This window comes from Pinus tabuliformis, chromosome 4_1 (assembly GCF_031772625.1).
Source record: "Pinus tabuliformis cultivar Carrire ecotype Pingquan chromosome 4_1, CPIR1, whole genome shotgun sequence".
NCBI classification, from domain to species: Eukaryota; Viridiplantae; Streptophyta; class Pinopsida; order Pinales; family Pinaceae; genus Pinus; species Pinus tabuliformis.
The window spans coordinates 132,170,230-132,194,545 of record NC_142303.1 but is presented as its reverse complement, the minus strand read 5'-3'; the positions used below and the strand labels follow the sequence as shown (position 1 = coordinate 132,194,545).

At 33.7% G+C, this 24,316-nt stretch overlaps 1 protein-coding gene and 1 long non-coding RNA gene across 3 annotated transcripts; both read right to left on the bottom strand.

Moving 5' to 3' along the window:
• Window positions 1–11,924: 11,924 nt before the first annotated feature.
• LOC149174563 (uncharacterized) lies at window positions 11,925–12,667 on the bottom strand. 2 transcript variants are annotated; one of them, XR_016258498.1, is made up of 3 exons: window positions 12,440–12,630; window positions 12,243–12,333; window positions 11,925–12,140 (listed from the first exon to the last, which is right to left on the bottom strand). It is a non-coding gene; the product is annotated as an uncharacterized LOC149174563 (long non-coding RNA). The 2 variants fall into 2 exon arrangements; XR_016258497.1 differs by lacking the exon at window positions 12,243–12,333 and having other exon boundaries at window positions 12,440–12,667.
• A 6,454-nt stretch (window positions 12,668–19,121) lies between these two features.
• On the bottom strand, window positions 19,122–21,591 carry LOC149174562 (rust resistance kinase Lr10-like). The gene is made up of 3 exons (XM_089422633.1): window positions 20,803–21,591; window positions 20,677–20,706; window positions 19,122–20,588 (listed from the first exon to the last, which is right to left on the bottom strand). Exons 1-3 carry the CDS (start codon window positions 21,494–21,496, stop codon window positions 19,486–19,488), a joined length of 1,827 nt encoding a protein of 608 aa, XP_089278759.1. The 5' UTR covers window positions 21,497–21,591; the 3' UTR covers window positions 19,122–19,485.
• Between the last annotated feature and the right edge of the window lie 2,725 nt (window positions 21,592–24,316).

Sequence of the window (24,316 nt, the reverse complement as noted above, 5' to 3'; positions counted from 1 at the left end):
TTCAAAGTCATAACCCATAATCTTTGTGACCCATTTTTGCTGGTCTTTTGAAGATAATATTTGTTCGAAAAATTATTTAAGACTATCATGATCAAATTTTACCTTGAAGTGTCTTCCCATTAGGTAAGGTCACCATTGCTTTAGTGCATGTACTATTGGCAACATTTCATTCTCATAAAAAGGTTTGTGTAAATACTTTCCTTTGAGTGGACGACTTTCGAAATAAATAGGTCTTCATTCTTTGCATTAAAACAACACCAATTACATTTCCGTAGGCATCACATTCCACAATAAAAGTTTTTATGAAGTTTGGTGTGGCTGAGACCAGTGCTTGGCACATTGCCTCTTTAAGATGTTCAAAGTCCTTGGTTGCTTCTAGAGTCCAAGAAAACACATCTTTCTTCAATAAAGTTGTTAGAGGTGCTTCTATTGTCCCATAATTCTTAACAAACTTGTGATGATATCCTGTCAACCCAAGAAATCCTCGAAGATGCTTTATGGTTGCAGGGATTTTCCATTCCTTAATGGATTTAATTTTGTTAGCATCTGCCTTAGCACCCTCATGAGATACAATATGACCCAAATATTCCAACTCTTGTTCTCAAAATAAACATTTTGAAGTTTTTGCATATAATTGTTTCTCCTCCAATAGTTTGAGCACCTTATCAACATGTTAAACATGATCCTTCCAAGACTTGTTGTAGATTATTGTATCATCCAAAAATAATAACATAGATTTTCTAAGGAAGGGTTTGAAAATATATTTCAAACCTTGAAATGTGGAAGGTGCATTAGTAAGGCCAAAAGGCATGACCAAAAATTCCTGATGACCCTCGTGAGTTCGGAATGTTGTTTTTGGAATGTCTTCAGTCTTCATTCTAATTTGATGATATCCTAAACTAAGATCCAACTTGGTGAAGTAAATTTCTCCATGTAATTCATCCAACAATTCATCAATGACAAGAATGAGAAATTTATCTTTAATAGTGATCTTGTTGAGTTCCCTATAATTTGAACACATACGCCATGATACATCCTTCTTGTGCACCAATACTATTGGGGTAGAGAAAGAACTTTGACTAGGTTGAATTATACCGCCCTCCAGAATTTTTGCAACCATACGTTCAATTTCACTCTTTTGGGCATAGGGATATTTGTAAGGCCTCGTGTTTGGAGAAACACTTCCTAGAATCAAATAAATAGCATGATCATGATCACAAATAGGTGGGAGGCCTTTGGAATTCTCAAATACCTTGGAGTGATTGTCCAAGACTTTTTGGGAATATGGAGAAATAGATGATTTCAATGTTTTAATCTCTAGTGAACATAATTGTGCAATTAAAACCTATTGTTATTTATTTATAATTTGTGTCATTCCATTAGAGTTGATTTTCTTTCCTAGTTTCCCTACGATACCCCTTAATTCGACTTCCTTTCCTTCCCAGAAAAAATCAAGAAAAGTTCTTGAAAATTAAAAACTATCATCCCCAAAGATTGTAACCATTGGACTCTTAGTACAACATTAATACCACCCATTAGAATGGAAAGCGTTGGAATATTCAATACATATTCCCCCATGGTTAGCTTGATATTATGGCGCTTTCCAGATATTTATAGTTCCTCTCTTTGCAACCATCACTGGACACTCTGGTGCTAGATATAGGAAGCAATTAAATTGATTGGCTATATTACAATGAATAAAATTATGGGTACTACCTGAATCAATCAACACTATTACCTATTTCTTCTTGATACATCTTTCTATCATGAGAGTTTGAGGCATGGTAATTCCTGCCAATGCATAACAAGATATGGTCGAATTCATTTCTTTTTTCTTTGGAGTTGGTTCTTTGTGCGTATCCTCCTATTTTGATGCTTCTTATTCCTTTTCTTCCTCCTCTTCACAATCTATGTAAAATAATTTCTTTTCAATACACTTATGGCCTTTAGTGTATTTTCTATCACAACTGTAACAAAGAACTTTTGGTCTTTTTTCTTCCAATTTTTGCAGTGTCAACCTTGTAGGTTGTGGAATGTTAGGAGAAACACCACTTCCATTTGTATAGTTTTGAGTGGTAGCCTTCCTTGTTGCCATAATTTTGTTTTCAAATTTTCTTGCCACCTTGAATGCCTTTTCCAATGAATCATGTTCCCAAAGGCGAACCTCATTTTGGATGTTATCCTTTAAAATCTTTATGAATACATCAAACCTATGCTCCTATGGCATATCAACTATCTTGATATTCAATTTTTGGAAGTCCTTAATGTGCTCCGCCATTGAACCCTTTTGTTTGAGATTTATCAATTGGGTAAAGAAGGTGTTTCTCTTTGTACCATCATAATGTGCTATCATTTCCTCCCTAAAAATTAACCAAGTGACAAGTGGTTTATGATAATAAATCCATTTATACTATACAAATTGATTGGGTTCTAAATATAAAGATGCAATGTATACTTTTTTGTATGTTGCACAACATGTAGATCAAAATATTGCTCCATCTGTAGTATCCATGTTACCAGATCCTTTCCATCAAAATTCCTCATATTTATCTCTGAAACGTGGTGACTCTTAAACCCCACATTGGTGTCTTTAAACTCATAATTTATATTCATTTTTCCTTCAACATCATTTTCATGGAGTACCTTGTCACCATTAGGAAACATTTCTTGTAACAACTTTGTCAATCCTTCCTTCAAACTTTCCATGTCTGCTTTTAAACCATTCTTCAAACCATCCATCCTAGTTTCCATGTTTACATTTAAATCATCATTCAAACCTTCAATGTTTCCTTTAAATTTTATCTATTTACCTCCATCTTAGCTTCCAATTCATTTTACTCTTTGTGAGAGTGAAATTTCTTGCAATTGGTCTCGTAACTTTGATATATCTCATTACAATTCTTCCTCTTCTTCATGAAACATAGTAGAGATTTCTGGTTGCTAACTAGGTGTATCCATTTTTTTGTTTTGAGGCATTTTAGAATCAAACAACGATATATATGCTTCACTATTCCCTTTGAATCACTTCAAACTGATTTCTTAAACAAAATTTATGCAAATTGTTTTTATAAAATACACACTTTTTTCCTCTTTTTTTGGAGCTAAATATTTAAACTATTGTATCTTTGTAATTTCATCTCTCCAAGATCTAAAACTTGGTTTTGTGGTATCACTCTGAGACTTACTTCCAACACCACAAGTCAGACCAAAATTGGATTCTTCAAGGAAAATCTATGCCCAATCTCCCATAATGACCTGATTATGGACTAGTTCTGTAAATCAAATTCTTACGGAGTGACACGTGTTACTTTTTCGACATTCGGCTCTGAAAATGATATAGATAAAACTACAGTATGTTTCCTTTCATTCACTTTTTATGAAATTCAAATTCGATGCTCAGAGAGAAAGTTATGACAATTTTCCCTAGGTCACTTGTTCGCGATTGAATTCTGGAGACTGTAAAAACCCTAAATTCTTTGGACCATATCTCATAAAATATAGTGAACCAAGATTGAAATTAGTACATGAAATTCCTCAATATTTTATCTCTATTTGGTCCATATTTTAGCTTCTGAAGCCTTGTAGAAAAAATGTTCTAGCGAAAATACGAGGATAACTTGTTTCAAGCATCAAACCCCTAGAATCCAAAGCTCTAATACCAAATGTTATGCAACCAGCTCACAAAACAGAAGAAAATGTAGATCAATGACTTAAAAATTACCCTGTTCGAGGGGAAAACCTCCTTTACATTACATAAATGAACAATTATTGGATGATAAAAATGACAATGCCTTCTTTCTATATATAGGAGTCTGAAGAGTCACAATATAATTAGAGCCTACAAAACAATAATAATGTAAGGACACAAAAATAATAATAATGGGTTTCTATGGGGCACAACAATAATAGTATGGGGGCTACGTTAGCAATAACAATAATGGGACTACACTATTATAGGGACCTAATTGTGTATGAGATTGCAAGATTACAAATATGCGAGAGATGTCCTGAAATCCTTCACCTAAGAAAGGAAAATGTAGTGATGGATTATTGTATTCGAAAGATATTCAAATGGACCAGCAATTGGGTGTCACCCAAGGCTCTGCGCAAATGATTTCTTTTGTAAATCACGATGATGTTTTTCATAGATGCAGATTAAAATGACCATGTTGTCTATGGGCCCTTGCCATGCAAGAAGACACAAAGCTAATCACTTCTAGTGGTGATATAATGGAAAATGCCACTACTAAAATAATGATCTCTGATATGCTTAGAATGGGAAATGATAAATATTTTGTGCAAGGATTTAACACACACCACATTGGACAGAGTTAGCATAATGATGATGGATCATTTGGAAACTTAGGTATCCAAAATCCTCAGACCCTCATTTCTACTACTATTGATGTCACTGATATTGTAAAAAATAATAGTTGCTTGAATGCCATGCATTCAGTTCGAATAGATTCAAGTTTTGGACATGCAGGTGTTGGTCATGTAGAAGGTAGGAAGACTTTTGCATATTATTGAATAATACACAATGGGTTGGACATTTGATATGGAAATTTGTATGTGCAAGAAATTAATATTAAAAAGCTCATGTCACTTTTTTGTTTAGTTGGCTTGACCATTTTCATGAATTATTATCCTTGGGCTCAAAATATTTCAAGATTTGGCCTCACACTTGATTGTGCCATTCAGTCAACATGGGGTTGCATGATTGTATATTTTACAAATATTATTCCATTATGTGTCGAGCCCTTTTTTAAAAATAAATGCCTATATATGCAATTTCAAGGATTGCCATAACTCCTCACATAATTCTTTAAAGGGTGCCAACTCAATGGAAGAGCACCTACCTTATAAGAAGTAGTTTGGTGGTTCAATTCCATTATGCCCTAATATGAATTAATAAATGATATTGTAGTTTATTTTTAATTAAATACTTTTTATGTTGATTTATTTCAATGGTGAGATATTTTCCTGGGTTCATTGTTTTATATTGTCTCTAAAGAGACAAAAGTGATAATGTATATAATTTTTTATTATCTCTAGAGAGACAATAACTAGTATTAAAGACATATTGTCTCCATAAATATAATATGTCTTTAATCCCAACTATTGTCTCTCGAGAGACAAATGAAATTGTCCCCTAAGAGACAATAATGCTTGTGTTATATATTGTCTTTATAGAGAAAAACATTTAAGACAATAATTTGAGACACTCACTTAAAGAAAATATTTAAGACAATACACAAGTTTTTCTTTTGTCTCAAGTTAAGACAGTTTACTCGAACAAAATCTTAAATATTGTCTTAAAAAACCCCTTTACATTATAGTATCTCAAAACTTGGCTTAAAAGCCATTTTCAGAGCCAACTTTTTAACAAATTGTGGAGACTAGCCGAAGGACTATTGGCGTGGGCTATTTGGAAGGGACGAAATCAATGTATCTCCAATGAAAAACATGACACTTGGGATAACATCCTTGTTCAACTGTAACCATAATCTACCTCCCACTCTCAATGACCTCTTTATCTCGTGTTGGTCATTTTTGGCCTTGTATTTCTCCTGTGACTTCTTTAATGCCTCATATAATTATAAATGGATTTTCTTGATCTTTATCAAAGAAAAAAATAAAGCATCCCTTTTAAGATCCTTCCTCACTCCTTAATGTCAACTTACTACATCGAGAAGTAAAGGTGAAAAACATCCAAAACAATGGTGAGTTACTGATTAAAGTGTGGAGTGCTCTATTATAGGAGTGTTGTATATCAACTAAATTTCCATCCTAGGTATTCAAATACCTCTAATTATAACCCTTAATAATTTGTACCAAAGTCCTGTTGACTACTTATGTTTACCCGTTCTTTGTGAATATCGTATACATTTTCAATCATGTGTCCATATTCTTCCATAATGTAGTCCACAATGCATTGTGAAATTTGGTTTCCTTGTTTGAAATGATGCTCCATAGTATTCCAAAATGCACTAGGGCATGTTTAAAGAACACATTCATTTCTTCTTACCCTGTGATGGACTTTTTATAGAGCATGAGAATGCACTCCTTGTTGAACTTCCACAAATAAGTAGTTGTGTCCCTTCTTGGTTGTTGATAAACCTCCCCTAAAGTCTATGGAAATTCTTTCTCACAAATGAGTGGTTATAGGTAAGGGATGATATAGACCTAATTTGTTATTAATGGGTTCACTAGTACAAAAGTATACATCCTATAATGAACTAAGCTACTTGGATAAAAAAATAATATCAATTTTACTTGGGATCCAACTTGGCATATGAGCTTTATGCCATGAAAATCCATAAAAGTTCTGAAAAAGGATCCAGAGTGTCCCAGATTCCTATTTATTATTTTTATTATTATTATGATTATGGGCTATATCCCTAATAATATATTTTCTATTTCCAATTTTTCCCATTTGCATTCCTTTATGGTTTCCCTAATCTTTTGAACTATCTCCTTAACTCACCCTTGTCATTGGGAACAAAGTCTTTATTTATAAAGATTATTGAACCTTTTAAGCCTCCAGATTTACTAAGTATTCCATAGTCATGGTTATTATATCTTACCTTAACACAAATCAACCTATATTTATTTTTATTATTTTTGCCAACCTCTTTTCTTTTATGAAATAAGTTGTCTTAATTTGTGATTTATTTTTTAGTTCTTCTTTTAAAATGGCTAGTATGTCCTTATCTTTCCACTCTTTTATACCAACAATTTTGAGTTTTAATGTTCTCCACTTCTCCCCACATATTTGGTTTTCAAAATGTATTTCCTTGTATCTTATTATTTAATAAATCTCCTTGCGATAATTGATCATTTAAAAGATAAAATTTAATAACTAAAATCTAATTAATATGATTGTCATCCAATAATAAAATACCCTCTACTAAACTATGTGTATAAAGCAAGATTCAATATTGTGAAGAAACTAGGCTTACAAATATGTACAAATAAGTGAAAATTGAAAATAAATGTAATAACCCTAGTGAAAAGTTCATAGAATAAAAGTCAATAAAGGCAAAATAAGAACACGGGTAAGGGCCATGTATTCCAAGTTGAATGTTGGACAAAGATATCCTAGTGGACATCACTGGATGTGTGTTTTGGCTAAGAAAAATTGGCAAAGGCTAAGGCAAAGGAATTTTGGGCACATTTATTTATGAAAATAATGGAAATTAGGAGAAAAATAAGGTGAAAGTTCATTGGTTGCATGTGAGGAGGAAATTGAAGGAAAATAATGGAATATGAAGAAAATAGAGGCCTTATTCATAAAAAGGCTTTTGATGATCAGTTGGTAACCTTTTGTCAATTCAAGTTTGGAGCTCTCTCATTATTCTCCCTCTCTCTCTCACTCTTGGTCACTTAGAGTTTCTTGGAGCACTCTAGTTTGGAGGAAGGAAAGGAAAAAAGCAAAGCAAAGCAAGGATCAAGGAAAGGAAAGGAGGACTCAAGCAACTTCAGCAGGAATACTTGCAGGTAACCTTTTGCATGTATGATTTCCTGGCTTGTTCGGACATGCATGGATTCACATGTTGGTGTATGGTTCTCTTGTTGTCGGTGGCATGGTTTTGTTGGGTTATGATAGTGGATTTCAACCTAACCTAGCATTTTTCTGGATGGCATGGTATGTTGGTCTGTTATTTCGATTTTTGAGCTTTAGAATTGCAAGATGGATTTCAAAATCTGGGGTGGAGGTGCTCTCAAGGTTCATTCCCAAAGGCCTAGGAATCCCTTAACCAGTTTTGGTGGGATACAAAGTAAATCCTGAGGGAGCAGTCTCGATTTAGGGCCTAGTGATCCGAGTTTGGATTGCGATAAAACCTGGGAGACAAGGATATGGATTGCGGTAAAACCTGAGAGACAAGGAGACGAAAAAATCGTCAAGGATAGTGATGGATTTTGGATGGAATTCCAAGTTCTGTTCGGTTGTGATCAAAGCACTGGTTTTGGTGTGATCACGGTTTGATGAGGGTGGACGTGGTTTAACCTCTGGATTCTCTTGGTTGTTCTTAGATTGGTTTTTCTATGAGATCCCACATCCATGCTTGGAATATGGCACGAGGATTTGGTTCAGCCATGTCTATGGTCGGGTGCCACGTGGAAGTCCCGAACCTGGATGGATTTTCCTATGATTAATGAAAGATAAGTTCTCTTACTTTTGTATTGATTTATATGTGGATTTAATGGTTATCATATCTTTGATATTTATATGGTTTTATGTTGGTTATAGGCATAGTTGAATGACTGGTTTATGTCATGGTTATTTCATATATTTACTTGTAACTATTAAATTGATGGATACAAGACCTAATTGATGATGTAGTATTTCAATGGAGAAGGAGGTGATCCTTCTTGTTATGTTTCATAACTTGTTGTAGTCATCTATGCTCTGTCTTGTATCCTAAACATGTAGGTTGCATTGATGCCAAGTGTTTGACAGAATGTCAGTCCCGGTTGGGGACGCTCAAGCCTAGTCTTGAGGGTGATTTTTTATTGATCATCATTTTTATCATGTTTTTAATGAATTCTGGAAGTTACAAGAAGTTCTTAGAAGAGGCTAGGATTATGGGCTAGAAAAGTGGCTAAAATCTCAAGATCGCTGGCACAAAACTAGAAATTTTGGTCCACAGTTGCTAGCAGGCAAGCTTGTGAGAGCGACTATGGGTGTTTGGCCGCTCCCTTGCGCATAACATGAGAGTGACTATGGGTGTTTGGCCGCTCCCTTGCCCATAACATGAGAGCGACTATGGCCTAAGAGCTGCAAAATAGTAGTGGGAACTAGGGACAGGATGTTTGAGTTGCTGACTTATCTCCTGAGGGTTTCGTTGATGATGTTGAATGATTGTATGTGATGTTCCGTCGATTCCACTTCCTTAAGGTGACATAGGAGGTCGAATATGATCATAGTAGCATCTCTCCTCATGTTTACCCCGGTTGGCATGGTTACTTTGGGTAGACCAAGGAGGGGGTCTTACAATACACTTACCCCCATAAAATCATACTTACTAAATTCAAATTTGACTTTGGACTTTTATTTGATTTGAGTCGACATGAAAAAAAATTAAACAAGGAAAAAAGGGAGAATATACAGCTTACAAATATCTATTTTTTTCAAAATTTAAAAGATTGAAATAAACAACCATTATATTCAAAACCTCAATAAAGAGTCATTAAATATTTCTCTCATGAGAATAATTTTTTTATCTCCAAAATTAACTTCTCATGCTTAAGATGCTATTTTATATGGTTCAAAAATAATGAGGGATAAATTGTATTATTGTGTCGAGAGGCACTCTACAACCCAATAGAGTGTAGATGTGTAGGCGTTAGATGTAATTTAAGAAAGATCGTATGTCAACATTATTAATGTCAACTATATAATAAGAATAAGAATAAGAATAACAACAACACAATATTGAATGTTCTCTTAGTGCAATAAACGGTTTGAACCAAGTAATAAAAATAATAACTTATTTCACAATCAAAATATTTTATAAATATTTACACTGTAAGGCGTTCCCTTTGAGAAAGACTCCCCTAGGTGCCACCTTGCACCAAAGACTCCCCTAGGTGCCACCTTGCACCACTCTGCACCTTCAGATTTAATGTTAGACGATTGAACAATATTCAACCATCAGATTAATAATCAATTAATAGTTAATAATAGTTTCAAGTTAATAGTCAGTTAATAGTTAACTCGTGGGAAACTCATTTTAACTGTTTTCCTTCTGTGTCTTCATATTGAGAGAGAGACAGAGATAACATAAATGAACTCATCTCTATGAAATGATGTTTACCTTCTCAGAATCTCTGAAACTAGGTTTGGGGGATTGGTCGATTTCCACTACCGTTTCTTAGGTTAGGTGCATGGGGGCGCTACCAAAACAAATTGAGGAAAATATCACTAATTAGCATGAAATAATTATTTTTCTGGCTGGAAGAATTTGTATCTTAGGGGAAGCTAGAAAGAAATTTGGTTTATGGTCGAGAGGATTTGAATAACGCCTTGAAATTTTAATATCTCAAAAAAGTTTCTAGTCCTTGAGATAAAATATAAAATTTATAGAGTGACTTTATACATGGAAAAGAAAAAAAATCTCTATGTAGAGATAGAAAAAAAATGATTCGACTAAGTGTGGAAAAAGTTTTAGAAAGGTAGCTTTGTCAAGAAAAAATATATACAGAGATTAGGAAATCTAGAATTGTGTATGGTATGTTAATATGTTTTATGTGCATGAGTGCAGGGCAGAAACCATGCAAAGCAGTATGACATGTACCAATCAAGAAAAAGGATAGACATATAGATTAAAAGAATTTCTAGGATGTAAAATACACGTTCTTCTTTCAAATATTCAGTATGTGTGCGTTCTTTTTCTTAAAAATTACAGTAAGTGAAATTCCAAATAGAAAAAAGGAATAGGAAATTTATATTTATGTGAATATTGTACATGCTAGAGTATATCTTGTATGTCAGGTTGTAACGCTGCAAACATTGGCTATTTATTATCTTTGGTAAGGAGATACAAGTGGAGGAAGAGAAAGGGTGAATTTCATATGGTCCTACCAATGACTAGGGTTAGTACCAAGGCAGTCGAGGCAAGAAGCTCAACTTCCAGGCACAGTTCCATGGCTAGAAGGAGGAGTACCGATTCTATGTAGGAAGAAAAAGAGAAAACTGGATTGGTAGAAAAACTGTAAATACACAATTTCATACAGGAGTGTTCTTCATTCTACATAAAAATGTAATTTATTATCATTTCAATATAAAGAGAAACATTAAACAAATTTATGAACAAAATTCTCTAGATACACGAGGATGGAATGAAAACTGCTTATATAATATAACAAAGTGCTGCATTGCAAAATAAAGAAGAAAAATATTTAACATACAAGTGCTCCCGAACACAATTAATCTCTACCAAATTTTGTACTAGTGCCAAAGGCACTGTTGGAAAACAAGAGAGTAGTATATAAAGTTTTTTATATAAATAAAAACATTACCAGATACCCAAAAGAACAGGAAAACTATTTTAAATACACAAAAGAACAGGAAAACTATTTTCAAAATTTAAAAGACTCTGGTACACCACACAATCGTGCCAAAGGCACTGTTGGAAAACAAGAGAGTAGTATATAAAGTTTAACATTACCAGATACCCAAAAGAACAGGAAAACTATTTTAAATACACAAAAGAACAGGAAAACTATTTTCAAAATTTAAAAGACTCTGGTACACCACACAATCGTGCCAAAGGCACTCTTGGAAAACAAGAGAGTAGTATATAAAGTTTTTTATATAAATAAAAACATTACCAGATACCCAAAAGAACAGGAAAACTATTTTAAATACACAAAAGAACAGGAAAACTATTTTCAAAATTTAAAAGACTCTGGTACACCACACAATCACCTGCGGTCAAAACCTTGGTAAACTTGGAAAAATTAACTCTTGTCCTTCAAAAAAAAAAATTACATAGCACCCACTAATTAAGTCTGGAATGTATGTGTTCTAACAAAATAGTATATCCAAGACATAAACCAAACCTTAAGGCAGTCAACCCCTCGGAATAAGCTAGACATACTGGAAATGAAGTCAAGAATTTTGGGATGACCCAGAACCTAGTTTTTCGTCTTGTATGGAGGCATGGACACAAGAAAAAACAAAAGCTAGATTTTAGTTGTGTTGCACCTAGGTGTAATACTCTTAGAAAAATAGTGGACTGAGAACATTACCAAAAATTGTTGCATACTGGAACAGGCTTCATGAGGCCTGTGAGGGAAACATGAAAACATGTTTCCATTGCGAAATGACCTGCGTACTTAGGTTTGCTATTATGAATATTTCTAAGAACCGACACCCACATATGATTTTTCTAATGTGGAAATCAAGTGAAATAGCATTTTGTTCAAATCAAAGAGACAAAAATCATGAAATTGATACAAATATTAAGGTTCCAAGTGTTAGGACTCTTCAATGGGATAGTAAACCCCATGAGTTTGTTTTAAAAAGTAAAGAAAAACAATAAACACAAAATTGAAACCCTTGTCCTTTTCCTGTTACCCGAGGAGGAGCGACAATTCTCTTTGTTTTTCCTTCTTCATGTGCCCCTAATTTCCTGTGAGGGTGAAAAAATACACATTCATTATTATAAGGGAGGCGGTAATTTCCCTTTCTGGACCAAAATTCATACCAGAGACCCTAAAATTCTAGAAATGACCTGTGTACTGGAGGATATCGACACCTCCAAAGGAAAGACTCCGAAGATAGACCAATATGAGTAGACATTTAGTAGGGATTTTCTATAGACTCTGCATATAACACTACCCGATTATGAGATGAAGTGGATGAGAAGCATGGCAAATTTCTACAGGATTTTTATATTGAGAAAAAAAAACACAAAGTCAGTGATGGCACCTTTTTAGTTCCATTACGCAATGTTGATCCAAGTTCTATTTAACCCCCTTGAGGGTCGTTCTTTGCTGTGTAGGGTCCTGGTGAGAAAACAGAACCTTTATTCGAACAGGAAACATAGCTCATTTTTCATCCACAGCCAGAAAGAATGAGGAACATCGAAAGCCTATTCCCCGAAAACGGTTGTTTTTACCAAACCCTAATCTGTACGAGTCGTTGGATTTAAAATGTCACAAGTGTAAGGCTGGGATGGACTGGAGAGGACCCACGGTATCAACCTTTGGTGATTGAAGCCGTCGGGTTCATAGAAGTTTCTAGAAATGTATCTATGGGAGGGAAAATAAAAATAAAAATAAACCCTTAATACCAAGTTATATTCAATGTAATGTATACATATATTAAAAAAAATAACCCAGATATCTGCATGACAAATAGATATACTTTCCAAGTAATATCCTGCATGCTTACTGGCAAAAAATAAAGATATGAACTTAGAGTTCCAGACCACGATTTTGTACCCGTAGCATGATAAGTCTCACTACAAACCAAGATGATAACTTCATAGCTACATAAGGGAACTATCCATTTATTAAATAAATGCATTAAGTACCCTTGGTGAGTAATTCAATTTCGACGGTCATATAAAAAATTAAACTTTATTTTATAAATCCATAAACATGGTAATAATGTAACGGTCATATAAGAAATTAAACTTTATTCTATAAATCCATAAACATGTAAATGTAGGAAATAAATGGTTGATTTTTTCCAACATGAAACTTTTTGTGATAAAGGAAACATAGTAATAATGTAACGGTCATATAAGAAATTAAACTTTATTTTATAAATCCATAAACATAGTAATAATGTAAATGTCGGAAATAGATGATTGATTTTTTCCAACATGAAAATTTTTGTGAGGAAGGGTCATCGACATCCATTGAGGGGATTAAACCATATTTTTTTCCAACATTAAATTTTTTATGATAAAGGGTCATCCACATCCATGGAGGGGATTAAACCATATTTGATTGGTTTATGATAGTTATGTTCAAAACGAGTTATCTCTAACGGTTAGGTCGGTACTCGGATTTAGTGATCATAATAATAGCGGGTACATGCCAAGTGTTTTCTTGCCAATTGTTTGAAGAAATCATTTTCTAATCATGATTAATGCGTAAATTTCAGAATGAAAGTGGAATCTAGATTTCCCACAAAGGATCCATGTGGATCAATAACATATAATATATGAGGGTAAAGAACTTGAGGACAAATTTACTTTTTTAAGACAAAATAATTAATGATTGGATTCATTTTTTTGTTCATGTGTTTGTGTGGAGGATTAGCAGCCCATGGGATGTATTCAACAAAAACAAAACCCCATACATAGTGTTGGACGTCACAGGTATTTTAGTGCACTTAGAAAACCACCCTAAAAATTTTATATTCTTGATCAATTAAGAATAACCTAGGATGTCTAGAGTGGATGTTGAGGTGAGTGGTACAAGAATTTAGGATGATTTTAAAGGGTAAGGGAATTTAGATACTCTATTTGGTATAACTCACAATGTTTCTATTATTAGGCATAAATTATTATTAAGGCAGGAAGATAGGTGAAATAGCGTTATAGAAGTAGGAACCCAAAAGATGATGTTCATTTGGATCTCTTAAGATTGAGCATATTGAACATGCTTCTCGAGGTAGATCATCAATTCCAAGTTAAATAATTTCTATTGAGTCAGCAAAAGCAAAGCTTCATGCTCATTCACTAAGTTTGAGTCCAGATGTTTAGGAGAAGGGAACTCCTATAATAAGGAAACATTCTCTTCTAACAAGTCCTAATGGGAAACCCAATTCTGTATCACTAAGGGAACAACTATTATTTCGTATTCCTGACATGACAACCAGCGTACATTTTTATGGGTTCACATGGGACAACTGATTCATTGACTGTAAACTGTCAAATTGCATATTTTTTTTAGCTTCGAAATGTTTTGATAAGGGTTTGGATATTATGCATTCTTTGAGCCAATATCTGTTCTAATTTATGGTTTACAGTAATATGGGTTTAACTTCAGAAGGATTGAAACTAGATTTTAATATCTTGTGAAGCATGTACTTATGATATAATTTAGGTAAATTTGAGAACTTTTTTTTCAATGTTCATTACAATGATTTATGATGAATATATTTGATGTAGAAAACATAAAATATTATTAAAGGTATTGTTACTAATATTTACTGGGAAGCATTTATGTGGAATATCAAGCACCTCTTTTATGCTACAACGAGAGGGAGTGGAGGAAGCAAATCAATTTTTTGGATTCTAGATAAAAACAATTATTTAAAAACATGCATGATTGTAACATGAAATATATTCAAGCTACAGATACCTTAAAAAAATCAAGATTTAAGCAATAAATTTCATTTGGTTAAATTTATTCAAGATTTAAGCAATAAATTTCATTTGGTTAAATTTATTTTTCTATTACGGTTCTGACATTAAGACCACAAGACTCATTGCTTCTTGGTGTCTTCTAGTCAACATCTCATTCAACGCATAATAACTGTCTAATTTCAACATTCTATGTTTCAATTAGTATTGCATCAAACAAATATTTTTTTCAATGGTTGGTATTCTACTCCTACCCATCTTGATTGAACTAGTATAATCTATAATATCATGGCATTTGTTTTTTATAAGTTTAACCTTGACATATCGATATTGATAATGACCAGTATCGTTAATGACAAATAAATTTTGCTAATAATAATGAGAACTATCTTTTTGGCTCTATTTCCAAATTCATGATTGACATTCCTAAAATTTTCTCCCCTTCTTGCATGCAAACACACATTTCTCTATATAAATTGCTTGTGCCCTAGCCATATTGTATCCAATATGTTTTAGAAAATTGTCATATTTGTACTAGATATCACATGTGTCCATACTTGCATGAAACTTAGCAATTTACTTGTGATTTCCTACCACTTATGCATTATATGTGAGAAGTTTCTTACAACCTTAGTGGGGATTCTATTAAATGATTACATTGTTGTATATGGTATAGACTACTTCAATCCAAAAGTTGTTTGAGAGCTTTTTTCCTTGAAAATTCTCTTTTCCATCTCAACAATCGTCCTATTTTCCTCTCGAGTCTTGCAATACTTGTAGAAGTAATTAGAGCTTATTTTTCCAAACTCTAATTTCTGAGAACCTTAATCTTCTTATCAATTTTATTTTCGAGTTTCAACCATTGCTCTATATTCCTTGAATGTTATAAGAGCTAATCACTTGTACTTGAGAAAGCACAACCAATTTTTTCTTAGAAAGGCATCAATGGATGTCATAAAATAATTTGGACTTGCCAATGACTAAATTCTCATGGGACCACAAAAGTCACTTGTGCAATTTCCACATGCATGTTTTTTCTTCATTCAACTTTTTTTGTCAAATTTATCCCTATGTTTCTTGTCTAAAATGCAAAATTCACAATAACTCTTTCATTTTTTTACCAATCAGATAGATGATTAGGTTATATAAATTTTGGGGCCATTATTTTAAAACCAAGGTGAGGTGTGGTCTTTTCATGTAAAAAAATATTGTTTTTGTTGTGGTGCTTATGGACCACACTTGCTTGATTTTCAAGATAAAATGGTTTAAATGTTGTTGAATGATCTCTACATTATTTTTAACTGCATGACATGGGTTAGATTTTCTTAAGTAGAATTTGTTGGATTAAAACAAGACCATGGTAGACACCAAGGAGATTAGTGGTAAATAGCAATGTGATCTTCTAAATAGTTTCAAGGATCATGAAGGAAATAATACAGAGGTGATTCAATAGTCAAAAGAGAAACACAAGAAATTTTCTCAAGAAGAGATGTAGTTGATGCTATTCTTGGGTTTAATTTCCATATTGGAGATATGTGCATTTTTATTCAAGGGTAGATCTTAATTCACATATAAATTCAAAATTTATTTACAAAAGTTTTATAGTCCTTTGTAGATACAAGTTTCTTCAAACTATAAAAAAAATTCTTTGTACTCATTAAGGTTGTCTATAGCAGGAGGAAGTGATCGAGAAGAAATATGGAGGAATTGTACCAAAACGACCTATGGTTTCGAAGGTAGTAAATCACAATCTATTTTTGTATTTGTGAGGCATTCATGTTGGCATAATCAGACAAGGTCTTTAACTTCATCATAGGCCTCATGATTTGTAAGGATTAAGGAAGCATTATTGCAATAAGATTTCATTGTAGCATGGTCCTTGCCTTCTGTTGATATTTTTTTGTCTTTCAACAGATGTCAAAGAAGCATTAATTAGTGTTAGGTGTCATTGCCTTACGACGTTTCTTTTGCAACATCTCGTGCAATTGCTAGTTTATCTTAATTTAATTTTATGACATATTTTAATTAAATTTAAAAGAAAAAAAAAAGTTATAATTACTTTTGAGATATATCTAAACCCTCCATCCCTCCATCCTCGTGACTACTAAAAATATTCCCAATGGAGAATCTAATAAATTAAAAATTAGAATACTTTTGTATATACATATGTGAAATTTATATAATATAAATAATATTATAAAAAACAGAAATATATGCATCTTAACCAAGGATCCAAGTGAAGAGACAAAGCAAGGTGATTAACAACGATAGAAGAAAGATAGCAAAGATAGCGCATGATTCTTTTAAGTTTTTATTATTCTATTTTCTTAAGTTTTTATTATTCTATTTTCTTTGACATGACTGACCCAAAATATAGGTTTAATATTTTACAAAAAAAAAAAATTAATAGAGTACAATGGGATCAAATGTATGGGATAGATAGAGAGACATATAATATAATATCAATATAAATAAGGGAGATATATAATATAAACCAGCCTAGATCCATCTTGCCGAGAGGGACCAAATCTCTTGAGGTGAAAACCCCATCTTGCGAAGCGGGACCAAATCTCTCGAGGTGAAAAACCCTTCTTTTAGTGCAAAATTCTAGGAAAGGTTTGCACCTTGAGAGATTTGATCCCTCTCGGCACTTTATAGATCCGGGGTTAAGATGGCTTATTAGTATTGATGATTGAGAAAATATATAAAAGTAAAATCCAATATTATGATTAATAAAAACTCAAAATTGAAGTTCTATGTAAAGAATAAAATATTGGTAGCCTGAGTTCAATGTAAAGAATGAAATATTGTATATTAAGAACAGGCTTCATGTAATCTTCACATACTAGGAAATTTATGTCTTAATCATTAAATAGATTCGTGTAAACTTTGAAAATATAAAGGCTTCATCTGCACTAAAAAAAGAGAATGCATGCCTTACTCAAATACACAAAAATATCATATTATTAGTTCCTGCCAAGGCAAGACTTGAATTAGTTTATCATTGATGAATGCAACTTACCATCCTTAACTTTGAAAAATGAATATTTATTTTTCAATATTGAAAAATATATTTTTCAAACTTTTGATTGGACCATAACTTGAAAGTCTTATCGCATCTTTTCATAATACAATGTTATGTGGATAATTTTTAGATATAGATATTTTTAGATATAGATATTTACTTTCCATTGTTAAATTTCATAAAAAAACCATCTAAAATTAAAATCCTTCAAAATAGATCATAGTCTTCTAAATAACATATTTACTCTTAAGAATTGTGGCTCGTTATTATTTATGCATTATTCAACACTTTAACCCATCAAAATATAAATATAAATATGCAAAACCTACCATGATTATTAAGTGCCACCCAAATTTATTAAATATCTTCGGAAAGAATTCTCAGAATATCCGAAATAATGTGATTCAAAGCTTTTTGCAATTTTTTAAAGATAAAATTTAACCATTTTGCAATTTTTTACTACAAAACATATTTTTTTTACAAATTTTCAAATATAGAGTATAAATATATTAACCATCGAATTTTTGAATTCCTTGTCAAATTCGGCCAAATTTGATAGCGATGCAGAGAACATATGAATAAACCGATGGTTGCAAATAATTGAAAACTATATGGAAAATCACAAATAATTAAAAACGGTATAAATCACAGTATAAAAATTTCCAAATAATGGAAAACGATGTATAAAGTAGAAGTTAATTTTAGGAAGAAACTCTGTTATGACGATGAATCTAGATTTAGATTCGAAATGTGTTCGATTTTTTATTCTTTATAAAATTTCTGAAAAAAATATAAACATTATCTCATAAATCAAAGAAACATTAAATCTAAAATTTAAAAACAATTAAAATATATTTTAATTCAATAATAATCTTGAAGAATTGTATATCAGGAATTTCGAATATTTTATGTTGAAGTAATAGTCAAATCTAACTTTCAATTTTAAGAAAAGTTATTCCCTTAAATTCCCACAGTTAAAACTGAGAAAAACTATTTAACCTTTTGAAAAAAATATATATTCTATTTATCAAATAAATCATGCAAGAAGATAAAATTTCTCAGTTTTCAAAAAACTTGGTAAGGAAACCGAACTTATCGGCAATTTAACCAGCACTATAAAAAAACTTGGTAAGGAAACCGAACTTATGGGCAATTTAACCAGCCGAATTACCCCTGGCTTCCACCAGCATAATAAAGAAACTTGGTAAGGAAACCGAACTATCGGCAATTTAACCAGCCGAATTACCCCTGGCTTCCACCAGCATAATACACGTTAAGCGTATGAAGCGTATTAGTAACAACATAGACCTAATTACTTGCGTATACCTGCAACAATGAAATTTATCTGAAAGTCAACAAAGACTAGTTTAAATAGGCGTCGCGTCGAGTTTTATACGAATAAATAAATTAAATTTACAAAAATCTTTACCAAATTTAGAATTTTCATAACTTCCCTAATTTGGAAAAAAAAACAATCTAATTTAAATAACCCAATCTGAGTTTGCTATTTAGGCCTGCATAAATGAAATTTCTCTAGATGTCAACCAAGACTGGATTAAATAACCCAATCTGTAACTCCGATATCCAAGACTGGATTAAATAACCCAATCTGTAACTCCGAAATCTGGATTAAATTGAAGCAGAAGACAATAACGGTTTTTCAGGTGAAGCTGAGTGGGGATTCGAGGGGAAAGGAGGATTGGCGACTTCGCCTCCATTTTCTTGTAGCATTTGCACAACGCTGCTCATACTTGGGCGATCATGGTAGTTGTATTGGATGCACCATAATCCGACTTTAGTCATTCTTCTTGCCTTCTCCTCATCTTCTGCTTCCACTTCTCCTCCTCTCACTCTCATTCCCAACTCCCCTCTTTCAAGCAGCTTGAAAGCCCATTCCGGAAAGTAAAACTGGCTGGAGTGGCTCACCTTTGAATCGAAGTTCTTTCTATCCCCGACAATCTCTAACAAAAGCATCCCAAAACTATAGACATCTGACTTATCTGTAGCAGGTCCCAGAGATCTGTCAAACACCTCTGGCGCAACATATCCCGGCGTCCCTCTCATGGCAGTCATTGAGATATGGTCGTCTCCCTTCCTACAAAGTTTTGCGAGACCAAAATCAGAAACTTTTGGTGCGAAGTCGGCGTCCAGCAATATATTATGAGGTTTGATGTCGAAGTGTATGATGCGATTCTCGCAATCTTGGTGTAAATATGCAATTCCACGAGCAGCACCCAAAGCTATTGAATACAAATTTTCCGACGTTAACGATCTCCCCTTCTCCTTTCCGGCGAAGATAAATTTCTCCAGAGACCCATTAGCCATGAATTCATATACCAGTGCGCTTCTAAAGCTTTCAAAGCAATACCCCAAAAGACGAACCACATTGACGTGATGGAGCCGACCAATGGTGGCCACTTCGTTCATGAAGTCGGTGCTCTCGCCCTGCCGATGTCTATCGAGAAGCTTAACTGCCACTAGAGTGCCGTTTCTAAGCTTTCCTTTATACACAACGCCAAAACCCCCTTCTCCCAATTTTTCTGCAAAGTTGTTTGTGATCTTCTTGATTTGTGGGAGCGAATATCTGGTTGGCATTTGATCAGCATATTCCTTTAGGAATTCCTCCACCTTCGAAACAGAGCAGCGAGAAGCGACTTTTCTCCTCTTTGCACATAACGTTATACCCACTAATAATGCTGCTGCTATGAAGACAGCCGCTCCAGCGGAAACACCTGGAGTTGTTAAAATGATATTAGCAATCAAGAAACTTAGCCATATCAATCAACAGATCAGCGAAAATACTTGTGAGAGTATCTTTACCTATTGCAACGCCATTCGTACCATTCTTTCCTGATTCACAAATATGAAGGGCAATTAGCTTATTGACACGGCTGCTTAACCAAAATATTCAGAGCCGCTGCTACATAAATATCAATGAAAGAATACCTTTGCCAGAGCATTTGTCGGTACTGGGTCCATCCATGCAATAGCAGAGGAACGGCGCAACCCCATCTGTAACCGAAACATTGTAACCACATATCCCTCCACTTTCTCGACATGATGTACAGCTTTCATTTCTCTGTGTATCATTATAAAGCAATTCCGATATTCCATCATGAACTATGACTTGCTCGGCCACAACACATAGCGGCAGATACCCAAGGTCGTACAAGGAGTAATAGAAAGTATCATTACATTTCCTGATTTCCCCTACCACAGGAGATGCGCTACACTTGTACACGTTTAGAGTCCACTTGTATCCGCTTGTAACGTTGAAGGCAGAGCCTGCAAATTCGGAGGCTTGCAGTTCATCTGAAAATTGGCAGTCCTGGCACTTGATTATCAGGAAGGAGTTATTTTGGTAATACTGCAGTATTGTGTAATCCTGATTATTAATCTCAATTAATGGATTTGAGTTCTGCACACAATCGATCTGAAAGCGAGGATCACCGCATCCATGCTTTCCTACACCGAAAGGATACTGAAAAGTTATGCTATCACATGTATTATTATATTGGCAGATCTCATATTGCTTGTCCCAGCTTAGGGAGTAGGGGAATAAAGAGGCACAGCAGGCAGTAACGATAAGGAAGACGAGGTGTATCGGGATAGAGGGAAGGCCAGGAACATATAATTCCATTGGGAGAGGATGAGATGAAATGACAGGAATCGTTAGGCTTTGGCCCTCGGATGACAAAATCTATCCCTGGTTCTCAGCAGCAAGATTGGGCAATATTGTTTTTGCAAGAATAATGATTATAACGTTGAATTTGTTTATATCATATATGCAAACAGAGGGATGGTATGCGAAGGAGAGAAGCTTATGAACCTGATAGCAGTCGAGGATGACGATGGGATGAGGCTTTTTCTTAACCAGAGCTGGGCAGTGATGAGGCAGAGGTAGAGTTGGAATGATCCACATGGCATTGAACCATAGAGTCATCATTGACCCGGACTTCATGTCAGAAAGTTCCCGGGTAGTGATGAGTGTCTAAAATTGCACAAAATCAACTGAATGAATATGGAAATTAAAATTCATTACGTAACCTGTATAAACAAATAGTCTATTTCTGTGGGCCCTCATTGGCAAAAAGAGAATCGGATTGAAATAGAAAGTTCGAAATAAAATATACCGTGAAACTGAGTAATGGTAATTTTTTTTTTGAAATAATTAAGTATTGAATCTATCTAATTCTTATAATGAAATTTAAAAAAAAAAATAAGAGAATTTGTGACCTCGGTAGACAGCGCATAAATAATTTGGAAATTTAGGTGAGACGAATAGCGTAATTCCATGAATCTGCATTGGCTTAGAAAATTTGAAATAAAATTTATAATCCAATGAACATAGAAAATTTAAAATAAAACATAGCCCGTAAATATAAATATTCAGCATGCTATAAAATATTAACGAATGGCAGCCGTACATTCTTATAATTTGATTATTTAATGTTTTTAGCTATCAGTTAGTGTTCTATAATAAATTATTTTTTAGTAAAAGAGTTGTTCGGGTTATATTTAGAGAAAATTTGATAAGGATTTTTGTATTAATTCAAAATTTTAGGTATTTTAAACGTGTTTGATGGTGTTGAATATGTTTCCATTATCAAAAACACAATTCAAACAATTCTTCTACAAAAAAATTTGAAATTTTTTTTATCCAAATACCAACCATTTTTGACTCCATTTTTAACGGCTCAATTCCTCCGCCTATTTTTCCTTTGAAATATCGACGCATTCAATTATGCGAAGGTGTCTTGATAAATGCTATTACTAGTTTAGTCCGTGCCTCCCCCCACCCCTGTCCTTGAACCGCGTTCCAAGCGAATGTGACGTCAAACTCGTACAAAGGTTACACCAACTTCGTTTGAAATATCGAGGCATTGAATAATGGGAGGCTGTCCGTGCTCCCACCCCCGTCAATGTGACATGCATTGACATGTAGCCGGGTTGACCATGTTGCATTACTTTTTTTTTCTTGAACGGCGTTCCAAGCGAATGTGACATGAAAGCGGGATGACCATGACTCGTTCAAAAGTTACACCAACTTCGTTTAGGCCTCCCACTCCCATTCCTTCTGCCTATTGAATGTAAAAATAAAGATTCATTGCATAACCTAATTCCTTGGGAGGGTGTCTTGTTAAAATGCTATTACTAGTTCTTTTCTTTTAGCTGTCCGTGCTCCCACCCCGCCAATGTGACATGCATTGACAGAGTTGTCTATAATACGATTTTTTGGAGATTCTGGTGACCGAATCCGGGGGAAAAATTGAGGTTAAATCTTGATTTGTTGCAGTTAAAATGGTTTTTTAACTGCATATTTGGATTCAGCACCCTGAAAAACCCTGGGACGCTTTGATTGTGCAGAAACTCGCTATCAAACTTGTGATTCCAATAAATTGCTGCCGGATTTTGACCGAAAAAAAACCACCAAAAAGACTTCCAAAAAATCGTATTATAGACAATTGCTGCATTGACATGTAGCCGGGTTGACCGTGTTGCATTACTTTTTTTCTTGAACGGCGTTCCAAGCGAATGTGACGTGAAAGCGGGATGACCATGACTCGTTCAAAAGTTACACCAATTTCGTTTAGGCCTCCATTCCCATTCCTTCTGCCTATCAGCGAACTAAATCAATTGAATGTAGAAATAAAGATTCATTGCATAACCTATATAAATGAATTGCCTAATTCCTTGGGGCCACACGCCTATTTATAATCGGATGGACATACAAAGTTTGAAATAAAAGATGGGTGAAAATGAGTAGTGTCATTTTTATGTTGAAATATCGACGCCCTACTCATAGTGATTATTTTCCAGCTGAACGGGCCACGCCAATGTGACATGTAGCCGGGATGACCGCTTTAAATTAATATTATATATATATATATATATATATTCAATTGTGTGAAAGATGTTTTGTAAGTAATATATAATATATATTTGGTTTCAAAATAAATAAAATTTTAAAAACTAAATTAAAATAAAAAACAATAATTATAATTATAATTAGTATTAGTGTCACTATTATTTCAAGTATTTTAAATTGCTGATGTGACATGATTGAATTTTAGAAAAATAAAATCTCATGGAACATGAAATTTATTTCAGTAATTTCGTGGAACATGAAATCTACTTCAGTGTCTATGTGATGTAGGTTGGCTTTTTTTAAGTATTTGTGTTAGGGTGGTTGGCTTTCCTATGTACTTGTGCTAGGTTGTATGGCTAGCACGCAACAAAGAAATATTTGATGGTGAACATCTAAACTCCTCTTTAACGACTAATTGGACCTACTCTTTAAATCTATCACAGCTCAAGGTTATGATCCATTTGAATTGGAGGACTTGTCACCAAGCGAGCAGGATTGGATAAAACTAGGTAAAGTCTTGCATCATGTTGGTAGCTTCAATCATAAACTAGTTGATAAAAAGTCATTTTGTAGAATAATGGATAATGAAGA